Consider the following 26,675-nt stretch of genomic DNA (forward strand, 5'->3'; position numbering starts at 1 on the left):
ATGTGACCAGAAAGGTCACATTAAATACTCAGTCTATGACATTAACATACATAAACAGACTTTTCAGTTTTATGTTGTAATATTTTTTTTTTTTTTTTTTTTTTTTTTTTTAAAGGGGAGATGTTACATGTTAAGATGTTAAGTTTATGTTGTAAAGTAAATATAAACACAAAGCCCAGATTTACTTTTACATTTAATAACCCAATATTGATCTTAGACGTGTAAAATAGTCGTTTTAGCTTTTGCTAGCTGCAACGGGACGTTTCCTAGGAAAAACGCCACTTCCCAGGATGCACTTCGAGGGGGGCGTTGACCCAACACACGTGGGCACGCTGAATAGCGAGCATGAACTGAGGTGTTCATAACTCATTAGTAATTTTGCAGGTTTTCGGTGTGGTTTTTCGGGCTCGGTCCAGCAGGACGCGATGGACCCGGAGGAGGACGACGCGCTGCTGTTTTTAATCTACCAACACCTGAAGGTGAACGGCTACACGAAGGCCGCCAAGGTGCTGGAAAAACACGTTTCTCAGGTAAGAAGTTGCCTCTGATTTCTCCTCACTTAAACTCTGCATGTCTCCAGTGTAATTTGCTTTCATGCAGCGTTGCTGTTTCTTATTTTGCAAGTAATAACAGCTAATTTTATTGCCTTTTTTGTCAGCAGAAATGCGTGTCTAGCATATTATATAATGGCCTGGATTAAATAAAAATGAAATTCCAGTGTGATTTTGCACCGAGGTTGGCTGTCAGATGGCTGCATGTCAGCATGAGAGAGAGTATGTGTGTGTGGATCCTTGTTCGGGCCTCCAGGAGGTACAGAACATTATGTTACAGGAGCTGCATGGTCGTTAAAAACAGCCCTACTGGAGGCCTGCTGTGACTCCAGACCAATGCATTTCTATGGCAGCTATTGGTTTATTGTTTATTTAAATGTCTTGTATTAAATACATTTATTGGTACATTATCTGCTCAGTATACAGCATTTTATGTTAGTGTTTTAACAGGTAGAAATCTTGGAAAAACTGATGGGAATAAGCAGAAAAGCTGCAAAAACTAAGTTTGAAGTTAATATATAAAGTAAATGGCTGTTTATATTGCCATTATTTATTGATTTATTTTGTTTTCCTTTTAATATTTCCTTTTTATTACTAATAATGTAATTAAAATGCATTATTCCAACCAGAGTACTTGGTAAGTAAGAATGCACCTGGAGACATTTTCAACATTTTTTAAAGTTGATTTATTTCTTTATTTTTTTTTCCCCAATCCAGATTAAGATTCGAACCAGTTCAGACTGGTTACAGGCTCCCTACGTAACACCAGCTCTGTTGTGTGTTCCTTGCACATGCGTGCACAAAGAATGTGCTTTGTCCGCCTCTGGGAAACTTTTGGTAACCCGCAAGTTTCACATTTCAGGCCCTAAAATCTGTTTTAAAAATCATTGCGCCTTACTTTTATCTTTTAAAAGTTATTGAAGTTTGTGCTGGTTTATTATCATTTAACCAGTTGTGTGTATTTGACATGAGCTCGCTCAGCAGTTTGATAGCTGTGTCAGCATTCATGGACCACAGGAAATCTGAGATTCCTCTTCTTGTTGTGTCTTAGCTTGGTTATAGGAATATTGTCACTATCTTACACTGACAATAGGAAACTCCACATGTATGAAGAACGTTTTTGTAAATGTTTAAAATGCCTGATGCTTGTTAAGATACTGTGTTTGTTTTGAAGGTGGACACACCAACAGAGAGCTCAAACCTTCATGATATCTACACTGGATGGATGAAGTAAGTGTGACATGTGACCCAAACACCTACATGTGTGAATAGATATAAATCTGGAATCAGGCAAATGTTTAATAAACGCTTTAGAGATGCACAAAGACGTCATAAACAGGAGCAAGAAAGTCAACTCTGGCTTATAGATGATGTCACACTTGACCTGGGTTGATAAAAGAGCATCATCACAGCTTGTTAAATTTTATGTTTGCTTAAAGATGTGCAGATAAATATGGCATTTTTCCAATGAAAGATGCAATAATCCATCAGTTCCACTGGAATGGATGTTTCATCATGCATATTGTCTGTTATGGAAGTACCAGTGTGCTGGAAATACTAATGTCTGGGTACTACTCTGTTTAAGCATGCATTAAAATGCTTAATTAAAAGTTTAGTTTTAGAAACTAGATCTGTTGAAAAAAAAATCTACCAGAAATGATGGAAGCTACATGCTCTGTTAAACGCCAAACTTTTTTCACTCCTAATCTTTTCATTGGTCACTCAAAGGTGTTTCCTTTTTTTTTTTTTTTTTTTTTTGCTTTTATTTAATCTTTTTTTTTTTTTTTTTTTTTTTTTTTTGGACTCTTAATATCCCCAAACATCTTATCTCTAAGTGGATAGTCGACTCCAGGTTTTGTTTCTGAACAAGATGCTAACGGTTGTGGATGTGAGTGTGACTCTTCCTGTGGACTACTCTTCCTGTGGACGGCTGCCAAGCCAAACGTGGATGGCCTTTGAATCCCCGCCGGCCTCATGAGGATTAAATGAACAGCAGATAATGACTTACATCAGCTCGTTTGCCAGCAAATACTATTCCAACAAATCACAGATGATGGTGAAATATATTAGCGTTGCGGGATGTGTGTGACTGTGTGGTCCAGGGAGCTTGGTGTGTATGAATGTGAGTGAGTGTGCGCGCATGGCGTGCTGTCAGGTGATCGAGTCTGAAAAATAAGAGTGTTGAACGGAAGTGCTGCCCCCTCCTTTTAATGGATTCCAAAATGCATAATTTTTCACAATATGAAGGAAATCGGGGAGGACGTGTGATGGTTGGTTTCTATAATAGCTTAAGAAAAATTTGGCCGTGGAAAAATCAAAATGCAAACAGCACAGACGTTTTTAATTCTTGAAGATTGCTGTGAAATTGGCGTCACCGCTGGAGCATTAATGCACACATGCACGGTCCGCTACAGGGTGACGTCAGAGCCGCTCTGTCCCTGTTTAAGAGATCTGGAGCTTCATCACAAACTAACTGATTAAATATTATTTAATATGGTTGAAACAATATGATGGATATTTTATCTGCAGTGACTGATTTAAACTAAAAATCTCGATTGAACATCAACATAATACAGTACTGAGATGGGGATTTAGAATAATTCGACTTTTTGACTGAACTGTTAACTGGTGTCCTATATCACTTTTTAATGGACACCCTGCAACCAATCAGAATCTAGTATTTACCCAGACCATGGTATTAACGCTTATAAAGCACTTTGTGCAGCTACGTGTCGTAGCGTTCTAGACTCCGCTTTCTTCCTCTTTCTGATGCCCAGTTTGAGCTTCAGCAAGTCATCTGGACCATGTCTAAATGACTAAATGCATTGAGGTACTGCTGTGTGATTGGCTGATAACATACTGTATGGTTAGTTCATATACAAACATGCAAACAAAGAAGACAAAAGGCACACAGGGTATATTAGGCGAGGACTAGTGTGACTTTAACTGGGTAGTTTTTCCAAGACCTGTTCTTGTTTGCTTTAAAAAAAAAAAAAAAAAAAAAAAAAAAAAAAAAAAAATATAAATAAATAAATAAATAAATAAATAAATATAATATATATATATATATATATATATATATATATATATATATATATATATATATATATATATATATATATATATATATATATATATATATATATATATATATGAGGAAGGAAAACGTGTCCATCAGTTTGTTTTCAAATTAAAAGTAAAGCTGAAACTCAAAATAACTTGAAAATGTAAATCTGAATTTATTTCTTTGATTTTTTTTCTTTTCTTTTTTTTTTTTTGTTCACACACCAAACTGTAAAGATGATAAATATATTATAATGAAACTCTTAAAGGAGTAGTGTGAAATTTTACTGACATCTAGTGGTGAAGTTGGAGAAAGCAGCTACTTCAGCTTCTGTCCATCAGCTATTCTCATGCGATGTCTATTCTCATCTTGAATCGACTTCATCAAGACTTTAAAGTCCAAGCATGTGAACTTTTTCTGTTCTTTGCTTCACATCAGGCCTGTAGTTTCATATTTAGTATTTGCGTATTTTGCAGGCTTTGCTCTCTAGCTCAGGATACCAAGCAGGAGACAGAAGACGCTGACAGTCTGAAGAAGAGCATCAAGCCAGAACCTGAAACTAGCGAAGAAGACGACGCTACAAACACCAGCCACTTGAGGGAAGATGGAGAGACCAAAATTCAGCTCGGTAAAAGCACGTTTGTTAAATTAGAAGGAAAATCATTTGATGGTTCTCATTTCATGCTTGTTAAACATCTTTTTACATCACTGCAAGGAAACAGCCGACTCAGTCAGTATTTATCGGTACCGATCTTGACACGAGCCAATGTGGAAAATGATGGAAAACACATTGTTCTTCTCTTCCAGAGAAAAATTCAGATATTGTGGAGTCATCCAGCTCTGAACCGCAGCTTGAGGCAGAGAAAAATATCCAAACAACAAAGTTGGACAGCGAGAAGGCCGATGACTCTGACCATGAAGCTGAAGAAAAGATGGAGGAGGAAACAAAGATGGAGCATGAGGTAACCATCTGTTGCACCACTTAAAACAAGCATTTGGTCTGCAGATGCACCTCCTCATGAGCACATTTCATTTACTGGTCAAAAGATATTTATGTCAATAGAGATAATATGTTACTTATTAACTGAAACTGAAGACTGACATACAGATACTCGGCTTTATGGTTCATTGACAGACCAGGCATTATATAGTTCAACTGTTTCTTTTATGTATTTGCAAAAGTGTCTTCATTCAGACACCATGTTTAAACTAAAAATGTACATTTTAACTCTAAATCATTCACCAACATGCTAAGTTCCTAAATACAACCTACTATACCAGGTTGGGCTTTCAAAACTGCTTTCATTCATTTATTTAAATAGGAAAATGTGCTCCATACCACCAGCACCAGCATGGATCCATCTCCTCTGACAACAAGACACCTTGGTCCAAACTGCTGCCGCTCATTGAATCGTCTCTTTTTCACACCCTTCTCTGTAAACTCTGGAGATGGTTGAACATCCCAGTAAATACTCAGACCAGCAATCAATGCTGCATTACTCTTACTAAAAATGTTATAACTACTGTAAATAGCTTATATCGTCGTCTTTATTATCTTAGAAGAAGCCATTTATGTCTACTTGTCTACATACACGACATCTGCCATGTTTGTGCCACTATTTTTACTACGGTGTCTCTGAAAGGACAAACAACTGTGTGTGGGAAGTGAGAATACTCTGACAGCTGTCAAATAAAGCTGGTTCTGCAGCTCAGAGTACAGGTTTGGATAAATAAAACCTTAAAACTGGGGTGTCCAAAGTCCTGCAAGTTTTCCATGCATCCCCGTTTCAACACACCTGACTTCCATTAGATGGATCTGGAGTTCTGCACAATGACTGATTGATGGAGCAGGGATGTATGGAAAGCCTGCAGGATTGTGGCCCTCGAGGACCGGAGCTGGGCACCCCTGCCTTCAAAGGACCCACAGGATTATTTCTGGCTGGTTTGCTCAGCATGATTCGGAGACATTGTGCAGCACTGGTGCACATGTACACAACGATGAAGTGGTTTCTGTAGTGCAGTCCCAGCTCTTAACCTCTGCTTAGCTTAACTACTCTACATATGTTTTCCAGGCATTTATATCCAGTCCAGGAGTTTATAATCAGCCTGTTTACTCATGAATTCTCCAAGATAACATCAATATTTATCACATTTTTGGATAAAAAAAAAAAAAAGAGATGCTATGTTGCTAGGAGACTTGTGCTTTGATCCAGAAATGATGAAGCAGCCACTTCCTGCAAAACTTTCAACCAATCAGAGAACTTAAATTGATGGTAAAGTCCAACCCAGAGCTGCCAAAGATCAACGAACGAGCAGAAAGTTGTGTCTGAAAAGAATTAAATGGTGGTCTATGGCTGGATTAAAGCTTATAAGCAGTTTTAGATGCTGCACAGGGGCACCAAAAACATCCTGAGTTGGTTGATGAGGATAATGGGTAAATAGCAGCGTAAATAATAAAGAAAAAATATAAATAGTTTCGGTTGTCTGTTTGTTTTAATGCCAATATTTATTTTACTGAAAGCCAAGAAGTGAGAGAATTATGTGCAGATGAGAAAAGGTTTGGTTGCTGATGTTCTGTGTCTGTAATAAATTCTGTTTTATGGTTTTAGTTGGCTTTTGTGCTGCTGTGTGTATTGATTGATTCATTTTACCTCAACATAACGTCCTGAAAACATGTCTGGATGTTGAATGGCATTAAAAGTGACTGAGCTTCTACATGCACAAAATGGATTTTAAAAATAAAAAGCACTTTTAATGAATGATCGTTTTTTTTTTTAGAGGAAGATTTGTGACTTGAATTTGTAAAAAGTTGAATAACAAATTCTTAGGTTTAGTTAAAAGCAGCTTTTTGTTGTATGATCGCCCAACTCCTCCCAGCTTTTTTGCTGCTTGATGCTGAAATCCTGACATGCAGACATTGTAGCTACAATGCCTGATATATTTTTGCCTTTTTATTTGCAGCTGGATGGCTGATGCTACGTCTAGCCAGGTTATCAAAGAGACACAGAAGGTTTAATAACTATTCTGCTGGTGATGTGAGGTCTATCCTGGAGCTTCCAGTCGCGATCCGGGGGTCTCATTCTGCAATATTGTCCGTTTTAGAGCCAGAAACTGCTGGGCTTTCGTCGCCTTTCAGTCGATCAGACTTCATTTATTTGTGACTGTAAGTTTGGGAGGATAAACTACAGAGGCCTGAGTACACAGAAAGAGGATGTAGAGATGGTTTAAACTTGGCGATGAAAGAAGTCGTGGACATTGTAGCCACAGGAAGTCATCATGAAAAGAGACACATAGCTGTTGTCCAGCCACTGTGATAATGTGCTGCTATATGGACAGTAGCTGCAGTGTTATCGTCTGCTTCTGAAACACACATTTCATGTCCTCTATCTGCAGGTCTGCTCTGTTTTTGTTGCGCCAAAAGTGTGTGTGTATGTGTGCTTTGTCGGCCCAGTGATGCAGCAGATAATGCTGTTTGGACAGACCGTGTGTGTGTGTGTGTGTGTGTGTGTGTGTGTGTGTGTGTGTGTGTGTGTGAGAGAGACAGAACGATAATCTTCTGAGACAAATTGTGTGTTTTTCTGTCTGCGGTTCGATCAGCAGCTGCTGGAAACTGATTACCCTGTGAATGATGGTGAAAGATTAGCAGCTTTTACTGATTTTTTTTTTTTTTTTTTTTCTCTGCTGAGAGAAGTTGTGCAACAACAAAACTTCTTGGTCAGATTGAAAACAGAACAAAGACGTTCGTGCTGAGCAGATTTAAAACACATTGTTGAGCTTCGCTTGCTCTGTTTTCTGCAGCTGGTTACGTTCAGTGGAATCTGGCAATGTTAATATGAGTCATGGGTCTAAAAAGTGTTCTTAAACATGTTCATCTGTGTGCAGAAAGAAAGATTTCCTCCTCCTGCTATGCTGCTGCCGCCTTATATCTACAGGCACATGATTCACATGATTTGTTCACGTTTTCCAGCCAGCTTTAACTGAAGCGTCGACTGAGGAAAAAAGCTCCAGCTTTTCTCCTTTACTCCCATCCGAGGAAGCAAATGACCCCCGTCTGGATGAATCCACAGTCGAACCCTCTCCGCCTGCACCTGATCAGGCTGAGGAAGAGCCGGAGACCCCTGACGCAGCTGAGACCCCCAGCTCAGACGGCGAGCAGAACGATGAGAATCAGGACGATGTTGATGAACCGAAGCAGGTTTGTGAACAAGATGAAATTTTCTGGTTTTTCTGTCCCTTAATGTGATTTAATTCATCAGACGTCACCTGACGATCATTTCTGAATCGTCTTCCTCCTCTTCGTCTTCTACGTGTGAGGCCTCGGACACCTACATCGGCTGCACGTCTTTGCGCTCTGAAAACGAGCAGAAATGTTGATCTTTTTCAACCTCAGCTCATACAAACAAAGCCGTCCATTCTCTCAGCTCTCTCTCTCTCTCGCTCTGCACATCTGCAACTTATTTTGTGGAGGACCGAGCCTGAAGGGGGGTGCGTTGTTTGTGTTTAGCTTCCAGGAGGCAATGCTGCACGCAGCATTTTTCTGCTGCTGAATCTGAAGACGTTGTCATTTCTGGTTCTGGTGGAGCCTAAATTTAAAGATATAGAAGTGTAAAATACAAGAAAAGAGATTTATTTCTACAAGTATAACAGGCAGATTAAAAAGATTGACAGGTTTAAATTCTGTGCTTTTTGTACAAAATAAAGGCATCTGTTGGTGTTTAATGTGAGTTTTCATGATTTTAGATTTTTATACATACATGAAACATTCAGATTTTAATTTGTTTACTTTAAAACAAAAAACTTTATTAAAACAGACAAAAAGTTCAGGTCTGTGAAACTCAAGCGAGGACAATCTTCCAATGCCGCCATGTTTGCAAATGAAATGTTGGTTTTAAAGCCTTTTGAGGGAGAACAGACTAATCGTGGAGACCATATTGGGAGTGAGGCTTCATTTGTAATTGATCATGAGGTTTCTGGGCAAACGCTGCAAGCTTTAAATCACAGCTTTCTACTGGACGCTGCCTCATGTAATAATAATGATGATTATATGCCAAACCTTTTGGGACATTCAGATGCTTTTTACATAGAACTTAGACAACTGGATTTAGAGTTATAACACTCTTGGCTTGGCTGATAAATGTGTGTTTGTGAAGTAAAAGTGAGCTTTGCTTTTTGTTGTTAGCCTGACTGCAGCATCATCCAGTGAAAATTAGAGTGTTCACCTGGGAGTCATTCTTCCATCAGTGCTGATTTGAGAAGTTTTTTTTTCCCTCCAGGAGCAACAAGAAGCCATAAATGTGTCTGAGGTCACACATGAAGCTTCTGCATCGGAGCAGGTGGATGTAGATGAAACAGAAGCCATGGATTTGACGTCTCAGGCGGCCACTGAAGCAAAGTCCTCAGAGGAGGAAGAAGACATTGATGCAGAGGTTCAGTTTTTATTTATTTAGATCACAATTTGAACTCCGTAATATTTAATAAATCATCAGTGCAGTTAAAGAATATTTTAGTGTCGTGCATCCGGATCTTTTTGCTTCTTGTGTGAAATTGATTCCTAATGAGGAAAAAAAAGAAATAATGGAAACTCTTCCTGTGTTGAGTTTGAGTCCACCAGATATTAACCTGTTAATTCCTCCTGCAGATGCCTGGTCAGACCGATCCCGTCGGCTCCGAACTGACAACTGAAGAGCCCAATGACCAACCAGCAGAGAGCGAACCCCCGCCCCCTGCAGGTACAACAGACCAATAGGATGCCCTGCTTAACCTTGTTATGTAAGGCATCTTTCTCACTGCACTGACAAGAATCACACTGATGTGAAGGAGCTCACAGCCTCAAAGTATCCAGTTTACTGTCATTATGGCCTCCGCAGAACTTTAAAATTTGCACGATGTTTAATTTCAGCAGACTGTGGGACACGTTATCTGATGTTTCCACAGATTCAAGAAACATTTAACATTTTTCCTGCTGTTAAAACTGACAAAAAAGACAGTAACTGGGTTTCTATCGCTTTGTGATTCACATTTAGGAGATAAAAATTACAGTTAAAAATGTAAGAAGCTTCCATCAGTCGTGTCAGATGGAGAATTGATGCGTATCAGGGGTAATGTAAGCACTGAATCATGTCAGACCTGACAAATTGTAAATGATTAGACTTTCCAGCTGTTTCCTGTCTGAATTGTCGAACTATAAACTCAAATCACGGACCAACATCTTCCCAGATGTTCAGAAACATTCCAGATATTCCCACGGATGAAACAAGCACTTTTTTATTTCTCTTGTAGATGTCCACTGCAGTTTTTTTTTTTTTTTCTTATTGTAGTTTCAACAGCTACTTTTCTCCTGAGTTAGAAAACAAGCATTGTGGCTCAAAACCCACCACAAAGCCTAATTTATTTACTTTAAACCAGTTAATTAAAACATCTTGCTCGGGTTTTTAACAGCTATTTTTTACATTTACATTTCGTAGTTTCGTTGGTGAAATCCAGTGAATATTAACTTTTTATTTCTTTATTTGTCAAATTAAACTCAATGGTCACTTTATTAAATACACCTTGATAGTAATTAAGACATATTGAAATGATGGCATCGCACAGTTGCTGCACATTTTTTGGCTGCACATCCATGGTGGGAATGTCCTGTTCCACCTCATCCCAAAGCTGCTCTGTTGGATGTAGATCTGGTGACTGTGGAGGCTGTTGGAGGACAGTGGACTCATCGTCATGGTGAAGATGATGTGAGCTTTGTGACATGGTGCATCATCCTGCTGGAAGGCTCAATAAGAAAATGCTACACTGTGGTTATAAAGGGACGGACATGGTCAGCAGCTACTTGTGTAGGCTGTTGTGGTCAAGGGCGCATTCACACCAGACATGATTTGATTTCTTCTCCGTTTGTGCAGAGGGTTCACTTTATTTGGGGAATTGTGAATGCAGTTCATGCAATCAATGAAGTGTTACGCCTACAAATCTGTGTCATGTTCTGCTTCTGGTAGACCAAATACAGGGGATGTACTGCGAAGCAAGAGGTACTGTGAGTTCTATGTAGGGTTTGGTAAACACACCACCAGCATACATGTGTGGGAAGGTAGACAGCTCTTTATGGGTAAGATGGCTCATGGTGAGATGTGGAAGAACAGGATGCAAGTTCAACCTAAAACCGCTCAGATCTGATGGAGCTCCATGTTTTGCTTTGTGGTGGAAACAGAAGTTGTTCTGCATTAACTAAAAGGTGAATGACTTTTACTCTTTGTGCATCTCGTCCTCTCCTTCAGGAATTCTTGACGCAGCGTTGGCTCTGTTGGAAAGTGGAATATGTTATTTAAAAAGTCTGATTTGTTGAGTGAAGATAAACTGAACTCACTCCCTCGGTCATATAGTCTATTGGACTATCCTGGTGTGAATGCCCCCCCTAATCGTACTCATTTAGCTACAATAGGTAAAAATTGTGCCAAGAAAATCTCCCTAGCACCAACACCAGCCACACCTAAACATCTTATCCTCCAAGTCTGTCTATTCTCCTCAGACCTAACATTAACGGGACACCCTGGTCAAGACAAACTGCTGCTCACTGGACATTTTCTCTTTTTCAGTAAACCTTAGGGATGGTAGGGTGTAAAAATCACAGTAGATAATGGGGGTGGGAAAATCTAATTGGAAAAATCGGGATTTTTTTGCTTCACAATTTTAAAAATCGATTTTTTTTTTTTCCCTAATAAATGAAAATAATCCATGTCATCACATGTTAAACAACTGAACATGTGTACCTAACAAAGTGGCCCCACAGACAACACAAGTCATGCTCCTGTTGCATTACCATGTACGGCTGGCCAGGAGGGATGTTATGACCCAGACTCTGCTAGGGCAATTGAGCCGCACAAAAGAAAGACTTGTGGCCAGGTGTACATGTGGACCAATACAGATTGTGAGGGACCAAGCTGGCGGAGGAAGAGGAACACAGGTGGCTTCACAAGAAAAGGGTTTTATTTGCCCAAACAATATAAATGAATTAGGCCTTTAAAAGAGGTCAACTAAGCAAAACCTAAATCAAAGTCTGAAAATAACTAAACTAACAGATTAGGGAACATAATCAACATAAAACAAAAACATACTGACCTGACAAACAACAAACAAAGGAGAACTTAAATACTGGCTGATCAGACCAGTTACAAAACATATGGGGTAACACATTAAACATACTAACAAGCTAGACAAAAATACAGAACCTAACTGTTAGCTTAATTATTCTTAACAAAACTACTAACAAAAGGTAAACCCAAACTACTCAAAAGTGGGAAAGAAAATGAACATTTGAAGAAACTAAGCTAAACTTTTAATCTCCCCCTCTGAAGATGAGGTCTTCCCAAAGGCCCGTGGCACTTCCTGTTCACTGGCTTTCCACCTGTGCACACTCCTGCCCCCCAATGCCCAAGCTAATCCCTTCAGCACCAGTAAAAGGAAACAAGATTAACCAAAACGCAAACAATTGAAAATACAGTGGGTCCTTAATGCGCATGCTAACAAAAAGAAACCAAAGCATTTAAACTAAGTTTAAATATAAAGAAAACTAACAATGTGGTGCTTTTACCGCCTTTATATGTGTGGCCATTGGTCTGGCCATCACACAGATTTATTGTCCAAGGGGGAAGACGAGGCAAGAACAGGCCAGGAATGGCCTCAAAATAGCCAAACCAAAAGCAAAACAAGCCCATAAAGCAGTTCTCCAACAAAATACAGCACTAGTTTAACTATTCCAAACAAAAACTAACAGATATTACAGGACTGGATTTTATAGCCAAAAACACGAGTCAAGAACCATGACAATGTACAACAGAACAACAATGCAACTCTGTCAAAGTCCTCCCGAAATGCAACAGTTCAGTCACAACACAAGCTGAGGGCAGACCACTACTGAGCCAGTGGTTGCCGTTGAATGAAGGACTCCTGGTGTCTTTTAAGTCCTGGTGATTAGTGGAGTTCCAATTATCCAGTGAGCAGGGTGGAGATGAGCAGGTGACATGAAGGACCAATCCCAGCCAGAAGGCAGCAATCAGAGCTGTGTTTGAGCAGGAATCCCAGCTGAAGGATCAGAATTAGTAGACTGAAAAGCAATACAGGCAGCCGTAACAAGGGACAAAATAAATGATCATTTTTCTTATCAGCAAGCGGCAACCTCTGGTGGTTAAAAGTGAAGCCTTTGGGAAAGTGCAAAAAAATTTCGTCCCCCCCCCCCCCATCCACTAGGGGCCCGAAAAACAGAGTAAATCCCCACAGACCTCCATGTTAAAAAGACCAACTTCACAGCTGAAAAAACGACATGTTTACAGCCTGGTTTAAAAAAAAATTTTTTTTAGGTTTAATAGGTCAGGTTAACCTTCATGACAACTGTGGGAGGAGTGAAATTTTTTATAACTCCTCCATTAGGAAGTAATTTTGAAATTTGGCACAATTAGGGGAGTGTCCTTTTTAATGACAGGTACCCAATATCCTGCCACCAGAAGGTAGTGTAGCACAACCACGGTTTTTAGCTGGTTAATAGCTTGATTTAGCCCCCATTAGCTGGTTAGCTTCTGTTAGCGCCGTGATAAATCAGTTAGCTCTTAGTTACAGGCCGATCAGAGTTTGTTAGATACCAATCATCCACCCCCCCCCATGCTCACAGCCCCCCTCTGAACTGAACCACCCAATGAGCTTCAGTTCAGTTCTTTAGAAACCTACGCGTATCGTCACGGAGACTACGTCCATCCTCTTATATACAGTCTAGAGTTATCTGCCACCAGAGTTTGGGTACAGGTGTATGTACTATGTATTATTTTGTTTGCAATATGCCATTTCTACCACTAGGTGTTGTGCATCTCACACGCGTACATTTTTAAATATTTTCTTAACAATTTGACCAAATCTACAGCCACCCTTCTACCACTTTATTTGTTGCAACATAAATGAAGTTAAAATAGCAGAAAATCCTTTTGTATAAATAAAGCCCATCTTCACAGCAGTGCAGACGTGAAATGGTTTGCAAAGGTCCGATTTTTGTATCCTTTGGCAGCCAAGCGCTACTTGTCAACAAGAGGAAATTTATGCACATGCTGTGTTTTTCCGTGCTCACAGAGATCAACAGATGGTAATAGTTTAATGCTCTCAATCTGTTTGGACGCAGTCATTTCCTCACGGAGCTATATTTTTTTATTAAAGACTTCTTTTTTAATAGTTGACGATTTGGACTAACCAAACCTTAAGCTCTCCACTGCTCATTAAAAGAAGTTCCTGTGGGAATTGACCCTGAAGAGGTTTCCTTCTAGACTCCGCTTCATTGCTCCATTTCATTTTATACGAGACATATTTTCTACATTTCATTTATTAGGAAAAATAGACGCTGGCTTTCTTTTTATTTATGGCTGTACTTTCCAGTTTTCAAAGCAGAATGTTTCATCCATTAGAAAACAAAGTGGAGCATAAAGTAAAATAGTTTTTGGCTTGCAGAGCTCCAGAGGTTTAAAAGGTTTTGCCAAAGCATAATCTGGGGAAATGTCTCTGATCAGATGAGTTTTTTTCATCGGGTACCTGTGTGACCTCTTACGGGAGTTTGTAAAGCTTGTCAGAAGAAAAGTCTTAAGAGATGTTTTAATTGGGAATTTAATCAGGTTTTTAACCAAAGTGTTCAGATGTGATTACCCTCTTTTTGTTATGAAACTTTTGTTTGTTTTTTATTTATCAATGTTATGAGAGAAATAGATAGAAAGGAGTTCCTGTTGATTATACATCTGTTATTTGTTTTATTGTAAAGCCATAATACAAATAGAAACTGTAAAGAAGACAGAAAATAAGGGGGAAAATGACAGAAGTAAAGCAGCCGAGTGATGTATGGGTGTGTGTGCTGTATGTTAATATGTTACGACAGTGAGACAATGGTGATGCTCAGTCAGAAATATCAAGGCCAAAAAAAAGAGATTTGGCCAACCATTTTATTCTACGGTGTCTCTGAATGGACAAACAACTCTGAGCGTGAAGTGAAAACCCTTGAGCCTTAATACTGCAGTACTGGCTCTGTTTTGCAGACGCTACTGCACTCTTTGGGATAAGTAGCACCTTTCCTGCTAAATCTCTTTTGAAAACTCATCTTTTTATGTTGGCTTTTAACTCTGGAGAGCAGGAACACGAGGTCTTTTCTGTCTTATTTTGTCTTTTAACTATTATGTTGTCTTTCTTTTAGTGCTTTTAATGTTTTATTTTATTTTACCTGTACAGCACTTTGGTTACTTTGAAGTATGTGAAAGTGCTCTACAAATAATTGAAGTGCTCTACAGGTTAATTGATTAAAAGAACCATAGAAGAAGACCGTTGACATGTGCATCCATTCACAAATGAGAACACGTTGTTTGTTGGAAGAATTTCGACCGTTGATGGCCACCGTCAATTAGACAGCTGGAATTGGTCTTTGAAATCAATTCTGTACCCATCTTTACCTCTACATGTCATGAAGTGTGACACAGCAGAACTTTAAAGCTCCATTAGTGTTTCATAGTGTGTGTGCTGTCAAGGTGTAGTCATGTGAAGTGTACCAATCAGTTTTTTTCTCACACGAGTTTTTTTTGTAAAATATCTCAACAATTATTTGGTTATGTGGATCGTCATGGTGTAGACCATGTCTGAACCAGAATGGTGAGAGTCCAAATGCCTTTTATAGAGCAGGTGGCATGTACCATGTGTAGATACCTTAAAGGGGTGTGTGTTGTTCATTTAGTTGTAACAGGTAATTTCTGAAGGATCTATTTTTATGTTTTTATTGAGCCATGTTGAATGTTTTATAGCCTTGGCTAAAATTTTTTGGCAGGTTGATGTACACAGTAAATTTTGTGTCTGGGTGTTGCATTAATTGTAAAGTAAATGTCAATGTTTGTCTTGTAGGAGGGGCCTCCAGTATAAAGCTGGAGGAGACGCTTCGGGCACGAGAGCATTTTTGTTGTGATTGAGCAGCCATTGGAGATTGTTTTGTCCAAATAACAGCTAGTACATGGCTGCCTCATGGCTTTTTATAAGTGACTAAATAAAGAGAAGACTGCCTCACATGGATGTTTAGCATTTACTTCCGAACACTGTAGTGATGGAGTGCATCCTACATCACTACGGTGTTCTTACCTCATCCAAAGATGAGCCTTTTTAACCTTTTATAGGGAACTCAATGAAATACCTTGAAATTAGAAATTTAACCTAAAATTGTCCATCTGACCTCCATTCTGTTACATTTTTTAAATTGTTTTATGTTGAAAATGAAAGAAAACAAAGTGATAAAAAATAGTCACTTGCCTGATAAAGGGTTGAACAGAAATATAACAGTCTGAGTTTTTTTTTTTTCAATCCTGAACCCTTCAAAACAGATTACGCAGTTTTCTGACCCTAAAACTTTGCGTTCTGGACTTGTTTGATGACACAGTGACATCTATCATGTGCATTTCTGGAGCCGCTGCATCTCGAGGCAGAAAAACTGCACTATACAACTTCATCATCCAGGATGCTGCGTGACATTTTAGCAGAGTTAACGCTAGAAAACTCACTGACTATTTAAAACACAATTTTGCTGATTGAGCGTGAAAATGCTAGAAGATTAAATGAGAGAAAACCAGTCATTGTAAGATTGTCTTTTGGTGGCTGGAAAGAGCTAACAGGTCAGGCAAGATGCAAGATGGATGCCGAATTAGCCGTCTGTATTGTCTTTAAAGTAGAGTGCTGCTAACACTGAGAAGGAGGAGGACTTTGCTTGTAAATGTGAGCAGATACATTGCAGACCCCACCCTTTCCTCTCTGCTGTGCTGCAGCACAGTACTCCCCTGCCTTCCAGCACTGCCCTCCATACTCTGCTGGTTTTAATGGCAGAAATGGTACCAGTTAGGATTTCCTCCTCTCTGACTTTTTTTTTTTTTTTATCCATCCAAAAACTGAATTCTTCCAAACCCATCCTGCTCGAGTCACTAACAGGATGAACAAACATGTCTTGTTAAACTCTTCGTTGTGTTTTGTTCTGAAACAGTTTTCAGCCAACATGAAAATATGTCATTTTTACACAATTTACCAAGTTGGGTTTTAAGATTTGAAGCCTTAAGAGGATATTTCTTTTTCTAGAGGGTGATTCTCAAAATGCAGAGGAGCAAGAGGAGCAATCAGAGGTATGTCAAAAGTCCAGACTGAGAATGTGGGGGAGGGGTCTGTGGACTCTTTTAATGTGTGTAAAAGTAGAAAAAGATATAAACATAAGTGTGTTCAGGTTTGGACTGTAAGTTGACTCCCCTTTATGCGTCTCGTCACTAAGACGGCTGAAGGCGATGACCTCGCATCAGAGCAGAAGTCTGAGGATGAGACGGAGATCTCCACGACCCCTGAGGACCAAACCGATGCTGCTGCTGTCGCCGTGGTTCACACCGGTAACAACTCGTGCTGCAACAACCATTACCTTCCTGCTAAAGACAAATTTTTATTGAATGGAAATGTGGCTTTGTTGTGGTTGATTGACCTGATGAATTTTATTTCTAAATGATGCTGACATGGCTGATTTTAATTAATCCTTTTCAGTCGTTCTGCTAATGTTTGGATGTGCTTGTACTGACCTCCCTTCTGCAGGAAAGTCAACATTCCTGGGATGTGTTCATCTCCCACGAAGTCCGACATCCACTCTGCTTTTAGCTGTGTTTTTATTATACTCAGTTATTTCACTATGAAAGAGGTTAACTGGTGATGCTGGGGTTGGTTAACATGATTTAACTTTATATAAACAGAATACAGCGAGCGTCACCTCGTGTGTTTAAGTGTTTGTTATGGTAATTATGTAGCGGTAGGATATAAAATTTATAAAAAAAAAATCAAGGACATTTGGGTTGTCTGTCTGATTTGTGTATTTTAGAGAAAGAGGCAGAACTGGAGGGAGAAAGGCAGGAAGTAGCAGATGTCTCTATCACGTTTGACATCCAAGTCAGTGACAGCGCAGCAGCCCAGCAAGAAAGCAGCCAACCTCTCCCAGAGGAGCCCGCTGAGCCTGGCGGCGAGTCCAGAACTCCAAAGAAAAAGAAAAAAAAGGCCAAAAAAGAGGTTGAGATGTCCCCAGCAGAAACGGCGATAACAGAAACGCCCAGCACCGATGCCTCCACCGTAGACCCACTCAGCGACACTCCTCTAACCAGCAAGTCAACCAGAAAGAAAAAGGGAAACAAAAAGAGACGAGAAGAGCAGCTGGAGGAAGAGAAGGATCAGGAGAAAGAAGAGGCAGAGGAGGTGGTGCTTCAAAATTCTTCACCAGAGAAAAAGAAGAAGGCAAAGAAAAGGAAACTGGAGAGAGATGAAGGGGAAGAACAGGACAAAACCTCTGCCGGTGCTTCAGAAAACAACGTAAAAAAGAAAAAGAAGAAGGTTAAAGACGTGGAGGAGGAACGTAACGAGGCAGGAGGGATGGATATTTCTCTGAGTCCGGCAGAGACGACGGAAGAAAAGAAGAAGAAAAAGAAGAAAAAAGTGAAACACGAGGTGCAGTCTGAAGAATCGCCAGCAGAGGGCGACAAAGCCGCAGAAGTGAACATGGAGCCTGCAGGTGATGATGGGACAATCACAAAAATCTCTTTATTAACATAAATGCCCTTAATTCTAGGTGGTGTAATAACATACATAATTTTAACGTTTTTGTCTCTGCTCCTGTAGCCGGAAACTCCTCTGCAGTTTCCTCGACCAAAAAGAGAAACCGTCTCAGGAAGAAGTTCAGCCTAAAGAAGAGATTAAGACTTCAAAAGCAAGAGGAGGTGAGGAGGAAGATGAAGAGCAATCATCTTCCTCCTGGAAAGAGTCTCACAGGAAGAAAAAAGTTAGTTTTCAATGTTTCCTGCGTTGCATTCTTCACTATCTATGCTTGAATGATGCTTAGATCAGAGTTTGGTGGCTTAAAAAGTCATTCTAAAAATGATTAGGAAGACTGTCTGGACTGATTGAGGGGAAAAAACAGCCAAGACTCAAACCGTTTATGCAGAGTTGATCAGTATTTCCTCCAGATTCACACACTTTCATAACAAACTAACAGGACTGTCGGGTGAAATTCATAAAGGCTTAATGAACAGGATTTACTATAAATACAATCAGCTTTAAAATACGCTCTGCTGAATCATGTATTTATGAACTTTACCTGTAACAGGTAACCATTATACCCATTATAGCAGAGGTGTCCAGCTCCGGTTGTCAGGGGCCACAATCTTCCAGGTTTTCAATGCATAACCGCTCAAACACACCTGACTCAAATGATTCAGTCATTGTGCTGAAGTTCCTCAGCTTTTAAATAATTTGAATCAAGTGTGTTGAAGCAGGAATACATTGAAAACCTGCAGGACAGCGGCCCCTGAGGACCGCAGCTGGAAACCCCTGCATTATAGCCTCACAGTGTGTCACATGATGACATAGTTTAACCATCAGGTGATTCAGCTGTGAATTCATGTCACTGTTTCAAACTTAATCCCAGACTAATTTTTCTATAAATGATGCAAAACACTCAGAAAAATGTCCTAAATAAAACCTCTTTAATTCGGTGGAGACACGTAAATATTCCTGAAGGTCAGATCTCGAATAAGTTGCAGACGTTAACAAAACCTAGAAAGAATACTGTATCCATTAAAGCTGTAATGCAGTTTAGAAATGACTCGGTGAAATAAAATTTTACTTGTTCATCTGAGCCTGTTTCTGCGATGGACTTGGCGTTCACACCGCAACGCCGGAGCAGAAGAAATACTCCGGCTGCTCCTCACTGGAGTGTTTCTATCTTCACCTCAATTAAAGATTTTAAATGCTGATATTTCTCTTTATTTACTCACCTTGTAGAGGGGTGCTGCTAGGTCTTATTTCCATAAATTGATCACATTAAGTTGCAAAATGATATTTCATTCCCTTTAGGTGTGTTTCCATGACACCTAGAATTGCGCAAAAACTAAATATCGCAATAAAAAAACACTAATTGAAGCACCTACATTTTAAAAAAGGTCTCAAATATGGCAAAAAAGTTTTTATGAGTTCTTATGAGATGTTATTTTCAGATGTTTTGACATAGAAACATATTTCAGAAGTGTAATGGAAACTCTTTTTGTATTTACGTGTCTCTGGGCGTGACATGGAGGGTCATGACCAGTTCATTTCTGGTAAAGATGGCGCGGTGCGGGACAAACAACAAAAAATGTCAGAGTTTTAGAAAAGAAAATAAGGGAGAAAAGCTTTGAAAAGTCGTAGCAAATACTCCGCAGCAAGTAGAAAACACGCTACGTGGCTACAATGCATCCACTGCAATTTTCTCGTTATTCTCGCAAGATTTTACGAGACTTGAGGCTAATGCGCTACTGTTCAATGGAAATGCCCGCAAATCACAATTGTTTTGTCGAAAATTACAATGTTGTTTTTATTTAGCGAGAAAAATTAAATGGAAACGCAGCTTTTGTGACCTCATGAAGGGAAATAGCCGCCCCCCCCGACCCCCCAGTAGTGGATACTGCCTTTAACCCGTTAGCTCAGCTTTACCTCTAAAACCACCCAGTGGCCATCTGTAAAAGCTACATCCGCTCCCAGAGAGCGCTGCTGGCGTGGAAAGTAACCACTCATTAACATTTAGTTAATGAATGGTTGAACAGCCTGGTCTCTGTCGCGCTCTTTAGAGGCTCTTTTGTAATGACTGAAATTAAAGACTGAGGCTGAATTTGAGGTAAAAACAACTGAAAACAGAGTTGTTGGAGCTCCGACACCCATTAGAAATAGTAAAAAAAAAAAAAAAAAAAGTGTAACACGGGATCTTTAACAGGATGAAAGCAACCCTGCTATTGATAGATAAATGTGCAGCTTCTCGCTCCCTGTGTACATCTTATTTCCTTTCCACGGTTATTGTTTTGAGAATTAGGATGTCTTGTTGATTAAATCTGTACGAGCAGATGTGTGTGGAGGTGTGTAGCTGATCTGGTGTAGCAGACGTCTACAGCTCCTCTGTGCAGCTGGTCCAGGTTTGAATCCCAGCCAGGGAGCCTTTGCTACACGTCTTTAGAGTCAAATAAAGCCATTTTTTTCCTACACTCTGTCCTTCATGTTAAAATACAAAATAACATGCATTTTTATATTCTGCCATTAAAGTTGATGTGAAACTCGTTATTTCCAGACAAAAACAAACCCAGGAGGGAGCGGAGGAGACCCCTCGATCTAAACCAGCCAAAAGACCCAAAACTGACCGTTCAGAGGAGGAAGAAACACCAAAGAGGAAAAAGAAGATAAAAATAAACACCGAGCAGGAAGAAAATTCCTCAAAGGAAAACCAGCCTCCCAAGGCAACAAAAGAGAAGAGTTTAGCAATAAGCCTGAGCTCAGAGCTTCCTGAAGCTGACTCATCTCTACCTTCAAACGAAGGAAAGAAGAAGAAGAAATTGAAGACGGTAAAAGACGAGAAGATGGAAAAAAAATCACCTCCTGTCTGTGTGAAGCAACTTCTGCCTGCTAAGAAACACAGTAAGGTTTTCTCTTATTGTGTCTTATTTTCCTCCTGTTAATCTTACCGTGTAAAAAGACTGAACATGTTGTATGATGTTGGTTTTCACAGAGAAGAACAGATTAAAGGGCAAAGTGGATGAGGAGGAGTCTTCTGCAGATACTCCTCCAGCTGTTTCTCTGGTAAGAAACACTTTTCAGACATGCAGTTAAAAAAATGACGTCTTTTAAAGCAGATTGAAAAACGGACAGACTGCTGAGTTTAGGACCAGGACATAAATCTAGTCAGTTCTAACATAAGCTGAATTTGAAGCCAGTGAAAGTCAATCAGAGGCAACTTTCCCTCTTTGATTGACCAAACTAAAGTTTCTAAGGGAAAAAATCTGACAAAGTCTGAGAACTTCTGTAGAGTTGTAGTTGAAGTCTGAGGTACACAGTGTGACCCGGAACAGTGAGAGCACCGCAGGTTTTATTCCACTTATAATAAACAGCAGTAATCATGTTTACACAAGCTTTCATTTGGAATAAAAGTTAAATCTGCTTTAAAGAGATGGAAAATAACCATGTAGACACCTAATTCTAAATGAAAATTAAATTAATGAATGTCAAACATAAATACTGAAGGGTCTCGATATTTACTTCTACAGATTAGCTCAATAAACTGAAATAGTTTGTGTAAATTTTACATAAGCTTTTCCAGACTTCAGTAGAGTAGGTCAGATACAGCTTAGTCAGAGTTATATAGTATAATTATTGCTTCTTTATTGAAAATGTTTGTGCTTTGGGTTTTTTATTTTTTACTAAATTATTCTTGTTAATTAAAACTGCTAGATAAATAAATTAATAAGGAGTTTCCATTGTAATATTCTTTGTTACATTTGCAGAAAAAGAAAAAATCCTCCAAAAAGAAGATGGATTGAGTTAATCTGGTAAGTAGCAGCTCAATATGTTTTGTTTTGAAGGCGGCTAGTTTTGTCAACTCTGCTTATTTACATGTAAAAAACAATATTCCTGGTTTCAGAGGTTTTTGTGAATTAACTTCAAACTGATACAAACATTTTTAAAAACCAGAAGACATGTTTGATGGCTGCGACGCGGCTCGGTGCAGCAGATGAAACATTCTGCGTAACATTCACAGCAGTCGAAACATGCTTTTTAATGATTGATTGGAGCTTTTCTTCTTCCTTCAGTCTGTCAGTGGAGGATCGCATCTTGGACCTGAAACACTCCAGTGCCTTATGATCATTCTGGGATGAGACTTTTCTGGGGAGGATTATCAGTATTTGGGGTTTTCTCCTTTTTTTCGTGTTCTAAACTCTAAGACAACATGATGCACCTCCAGCTTGTTCTCCAGCGTTGAGATGATCTATACAGGTTGGATAATTAGGTTAACTGTGGTACGTGACAATAAAAAGACAAACTGATGCTTTGTTTTTATTGATTGAACTAAACATGACAAGTAAAAGCACCGAGTCAGCATGTCCTTTTAATAACACTGCAGTTATTTGGAAAATCGTCATAAAGGAGACGTTCTGCTGTTCATACTTGCCGATGCACGACTCTGTTAGAAATGTTACTGTGAAATCTTCTCTATACTGAGCGATGCAACAATGTTAAATTCTGACAAACTTCACGTCTTCAGATGGAAATAAGCTTTAAGGGAAAAAACTGGGAAAGTTGAGGTCTGAACAGTGCTGTCAACGAAACGTTTCAATCGCTCTTTTTTTTCTGTTTTTGGGACGTAGTGTTACTGAAGCATGTTTACAGTGACTGTTTAAGCTGTGAAGTTCTTTTTTTTTTTCTTTTTTTTTTACAAATGTTTTTACTTCAACCTTTTCACTGTGTATCAACAAGGCACTTGATGAAATGCTTTGCTTTGAAGCTGCAACATGTTTAGTCTGTTGGACCCGGAGGATAAAACAGTTTCTACTCCTGTGAAACGATCACATATGCAAACTTCTTGTTCGTGTGGAGTCGGTATGATTAACAGTGTTTCAATGCTGATCTTCGTCCGTCTGTTTCAAGTGAATAAACTCACCTTTCCAAAAAAATGTAGGGTGAATCCTTTTATTTAAAAAAAAAAACCAAAAAACACAAACACATCCATTTACAGATATATTTACAAACCAAGGAAATGTTATATGTAAAGCACTTCTGATTTACAAGATAAATTGCTTTATGTAAAACACAAAGAGCTTTAGAGAAGTTGCAATAAATAGCAATATTGAAATTTACTCATTTATGTTCATGTTTACATCCACGAGTACATACAGTTGTCCTCATATGTCTTCATCCCCTTTCATTAAAGAAAGGCTGAATTTACAACAATCACTCAAATAACTGGAGGATTAAAAAAGGAACAATAATTAAAAATTTGCAAAAATATGATTTGGCAATATAAGACACTGTTTTTTAATTTAATTGAGTTGAAGAAAGAATAAAAAAACAAATTAATAAATTGGTCCTGGACAAATTAGAGCACGTTTCTGTTGAACAGTGGGACAAAATACCTGTCAACAGGTGCAGAAGTCTGACTGAGAGGAACAGAAAACACCTGACTGGAGCGGAATCATTAAAGGATTGTTGAGTGATGTAATATGTAATAAATTATCTTATTTGTTGCTTTTTAAAAAAAATATTTCTATTGAACCAGAATTAGAAAATAATGTAATGACTTTCATAAAATTATTTATTACTTTAGTCATTTTCAGCTTATTTTACAGGCAGCTGTTATTTTTCCTTCTTTAATGAAAGGGTATGAATACATATGAGCACAACTGTACCAGACGGCAACAGTTGGATCGGGGATCCCCAACTCTGGTCCTCAAGGACTGGTGTCCTGCAGGTTTTCTAAATGTTCCTGCTGGAACACACCTGACTCAGACTCAGACAAACTCTACACACACATTGATATGAATCAGGAATCAGGTTTGTTGCAGCTGTGACAGTTGGGAAAACCTGCAGGGCACCGGTCCTCGAGGACCTAGACTGGGGATCCCTGAGTTAGATGGAGCCTCTGTGATGTCACCTGTATATTTCTGAAAGCTGAAGCGAAGCTCATTGGGCAGTTCCAGCTGTCGCCATCTTGGCAGCGTCATGCATGGCGTGACTCCTGGAAATGGAGGGGGAGCTGAGCGGGGGAGCTGTGAATGTGAGAGTATTGACACCTTTCAATCTCTGCCCGGCCTGCGCTAACCCAGGGATGACGGAAGCTAACAAGCTAACGTAGATAGGCAGGCTAAAGCCAAGTCATGCTGACTAAAAACTACAAGTTTTTGCTTTTTTTCCACAGGAGCAGCCATCAGACGATTCTCAATAAGTTTATAAAAGATGGAAAAAACTGGTTGTGTTACCCTGTTGCAGCTGGAAATTATTTTCCTGTCAATCAAAAGGACACACTCCCATTTATGCTGAATTTCAAGATTAAATTACTTGATGATTTTTTTTTTTTTTTAACCACTCCCCCCACAGTCACCTTTGAGATAAACCTGATTTATTAAACCTGAAATGTGTGTTTGTAGCAGGCTGTAAAGAAGTTGGTTTCTTTTGTGAAGTTGGCCTTTTTAACATGGGAGTCTGTGGGTCCTGACTTCTTTTGGTAGCTCCTAGTGGATATGGAGGGGGGAGGAGGGGGACTGGCTTCACTTTGACCTGACGGGAACCCTCTATTGGACACAAACGAAGCCTCTGCAGAAGTGGCAAAAGTTGAGTCCTCATCCACGAGGGCCTGGCTCCAGAACAGATACAGTATATGTTAGTAATAAGATAATCATGGTAATCTGATCTGATTGATTTACATGGACTCCAGTCCATTATTGGATTTATTTCAAAGGACATGTGTGGTGATGTCACATCTGTTATTTTCAATACATTCAGGATGTGTCCAAAAATCCATAGTTCCCTGCATAGTGCCATATAGTGCTCACGCCATTTTCTAGATGTGTCCAAATGTCCAGAAAATAAACTAAAAAAATAGTGCAGTCAGAATGACCCACAATGCATCTTGAAAAATAGTGAGCATCGGTGGTCACTGCATAAGTCAATATAGATCATAATATAGATCAACAATGCATTGTGGGCATTAGCTCAAAATGGCGCCATTGACACAAACGTTAACACAGGTAAAAAAAAACAAAACCATATATATATATATATATATATATATATATATACATTTAAATATAATTTTGTGTCCTTATTTATTGAATAAATATGAAAGAAACAACAAAATACAGTATAAAATAATGAATTTTTTTCACACTAGCTTAGATTTGATTTGGAATGATGTATTGTGGTTGCTGTGGTAACAGCCGGTATATCTGTGACTTTTCTGCAGGACCCTTTTTTTCCCCATCGACAAACCACCTAAAGCTGAAATGTATGAACCACGCACCTTGAAATTGTTGGTGTTTCCCTCCATAAAAGCACAAATCTATTCCACATAACATCCAGTTTTCCTATTGGTGCAAACTAGATGTAAATCTTCTAATGATTTCAAGGGTGGAAAAGTGTTTATAATTACAAGCTTTACATCTGAGTGGAAAAACCCCTTGCATTATCAGAGCCAGTACTGCTTTACTTTCAAACACATTTTGCTTAAATCAGCACTTAAGGACAGATTTATTCACAAAGTTACTTTTTCATTAATGTAAACATACCCGGAGGTGAAGTTGATTTTGCAGCGAGCAAGAAACTCCCACGGTAATCTGCAGATAATGAAAATGTGCGCTCATAATGAACCTTTTACCTGAAGCAAAGTACAGCACATTAAGTCACAAATATGTAGCGTGGGTTGCTATTGTACAAATTAAAACAGTTTAGTAGAGTTATTTCTTTTTGTAGTTAATGTGGATATACAGACTGCTCTTCTTTGCATAATGGATTTTTTTTCCTCACGAAAAAAACCATTATGTAGCTCAAAGCAGTAATTTTTTTTTTTAGACTGGTAAAGCTCCAAGTCAACTGAGTGACCAAAGAGAAAATACTTGAAATTTCAAAGTTGTATTAAAAAAAAAAAACCCCATTAAAAACCAGGACATGTCTAAGGGATTTTGTGGTTTTATTAAGAAAAAAAGCTTATAGGAAAACATATAAAAAGAAGAGGATTTTACAGGAAGTTATATATATATATATTTTTTTTTACAGAAAGATATTGAAAAAAAAATGTCTTGCAAACCTCTCAGAGTTGAGCCAAAGCATGCCAGTGTTTTCCGAAATCCCTTTGTTCAAGGTTTGTAAATCACATTAGCTTTTGTGATAGCTTCTCCTATAATTTGGGGGAAATGCAGCTTTTCTGGCAAAAAAAAGTTAAAAAAAAAAAAAGAAAGTCAACTTCTTCCTTGTTTTGCATGTCAGGCCTTTCAAAGCCAAAGTTCTCATCCTATCCCACCCAAAAGAGTTAGATCTCTATACAGAGATCTAACCCTTTTGCCTATGATATAAATACAAAGAATTTCCTCACGTGTTGTCCCTGAAGCATTAGTTGACACCCAAATGAGAAAGGTAAATATAGATTCTTCCATTTATATGACTACAGACCAATTAATATGCCTTCTTTTGTGTCAAAAAAGTTGTAGTTCATCAGTAGC

General features: G+C 38.9%; 1 protein-coding gene across 1 annotated transcript; it reads left to right on the forward strand.

Moving 5' to 3' along the window:
- Window positions 1-336: 336 nt before the first annotated feature.
- LOC306757937 (uncharacterized protein) lies at window positions 337-23,119 on the forward strand. Its single transcript, XM_079243129.1, has 15 exons — window positions 337-530; window positions 1,726-1,781; window positions 4,092-4,243; window positions 4,423-4,577; window positions 7,583-7,810; window positions 8,889-9,041; window positions 9,254-9,344; window positions 16,729-16,772; window positions 16,916-17,027; window positions 17,504-18,184; window positions 18,292-18,451; window positions 20,765-21,108; window positions 21,200-21,270; window positions 21,972-22,016; window positions 22,278-23,119. Exons 1-14 carry the CDS (start codon window positions 426-428, stop codon window positions 22,005-22,007), a joined length of 2,388 nt encoding a protein of 795 aa, XP_079099255.1. The 5' UTR covers window positions 337-425; the 3' UTR covers window positions 22,008-22,016; window positions 22,278-23,119.
- The last annotated feature ends 3,556 nt before the right edge of the window (window positions 23,120-26,675 follow it).

This window comes from Telmatherina bonti (genome assembly GCF_933228915.1).
Source record: "Telmatherina bonti genome assembly, chromosome: 7".
Lineage (NCBI taxonomy): Eukaryota > Metazoa > Chordata > Actinopteri > Atheriniformes > Telmatherinidae > Telmatherina > Telmatherina bonti.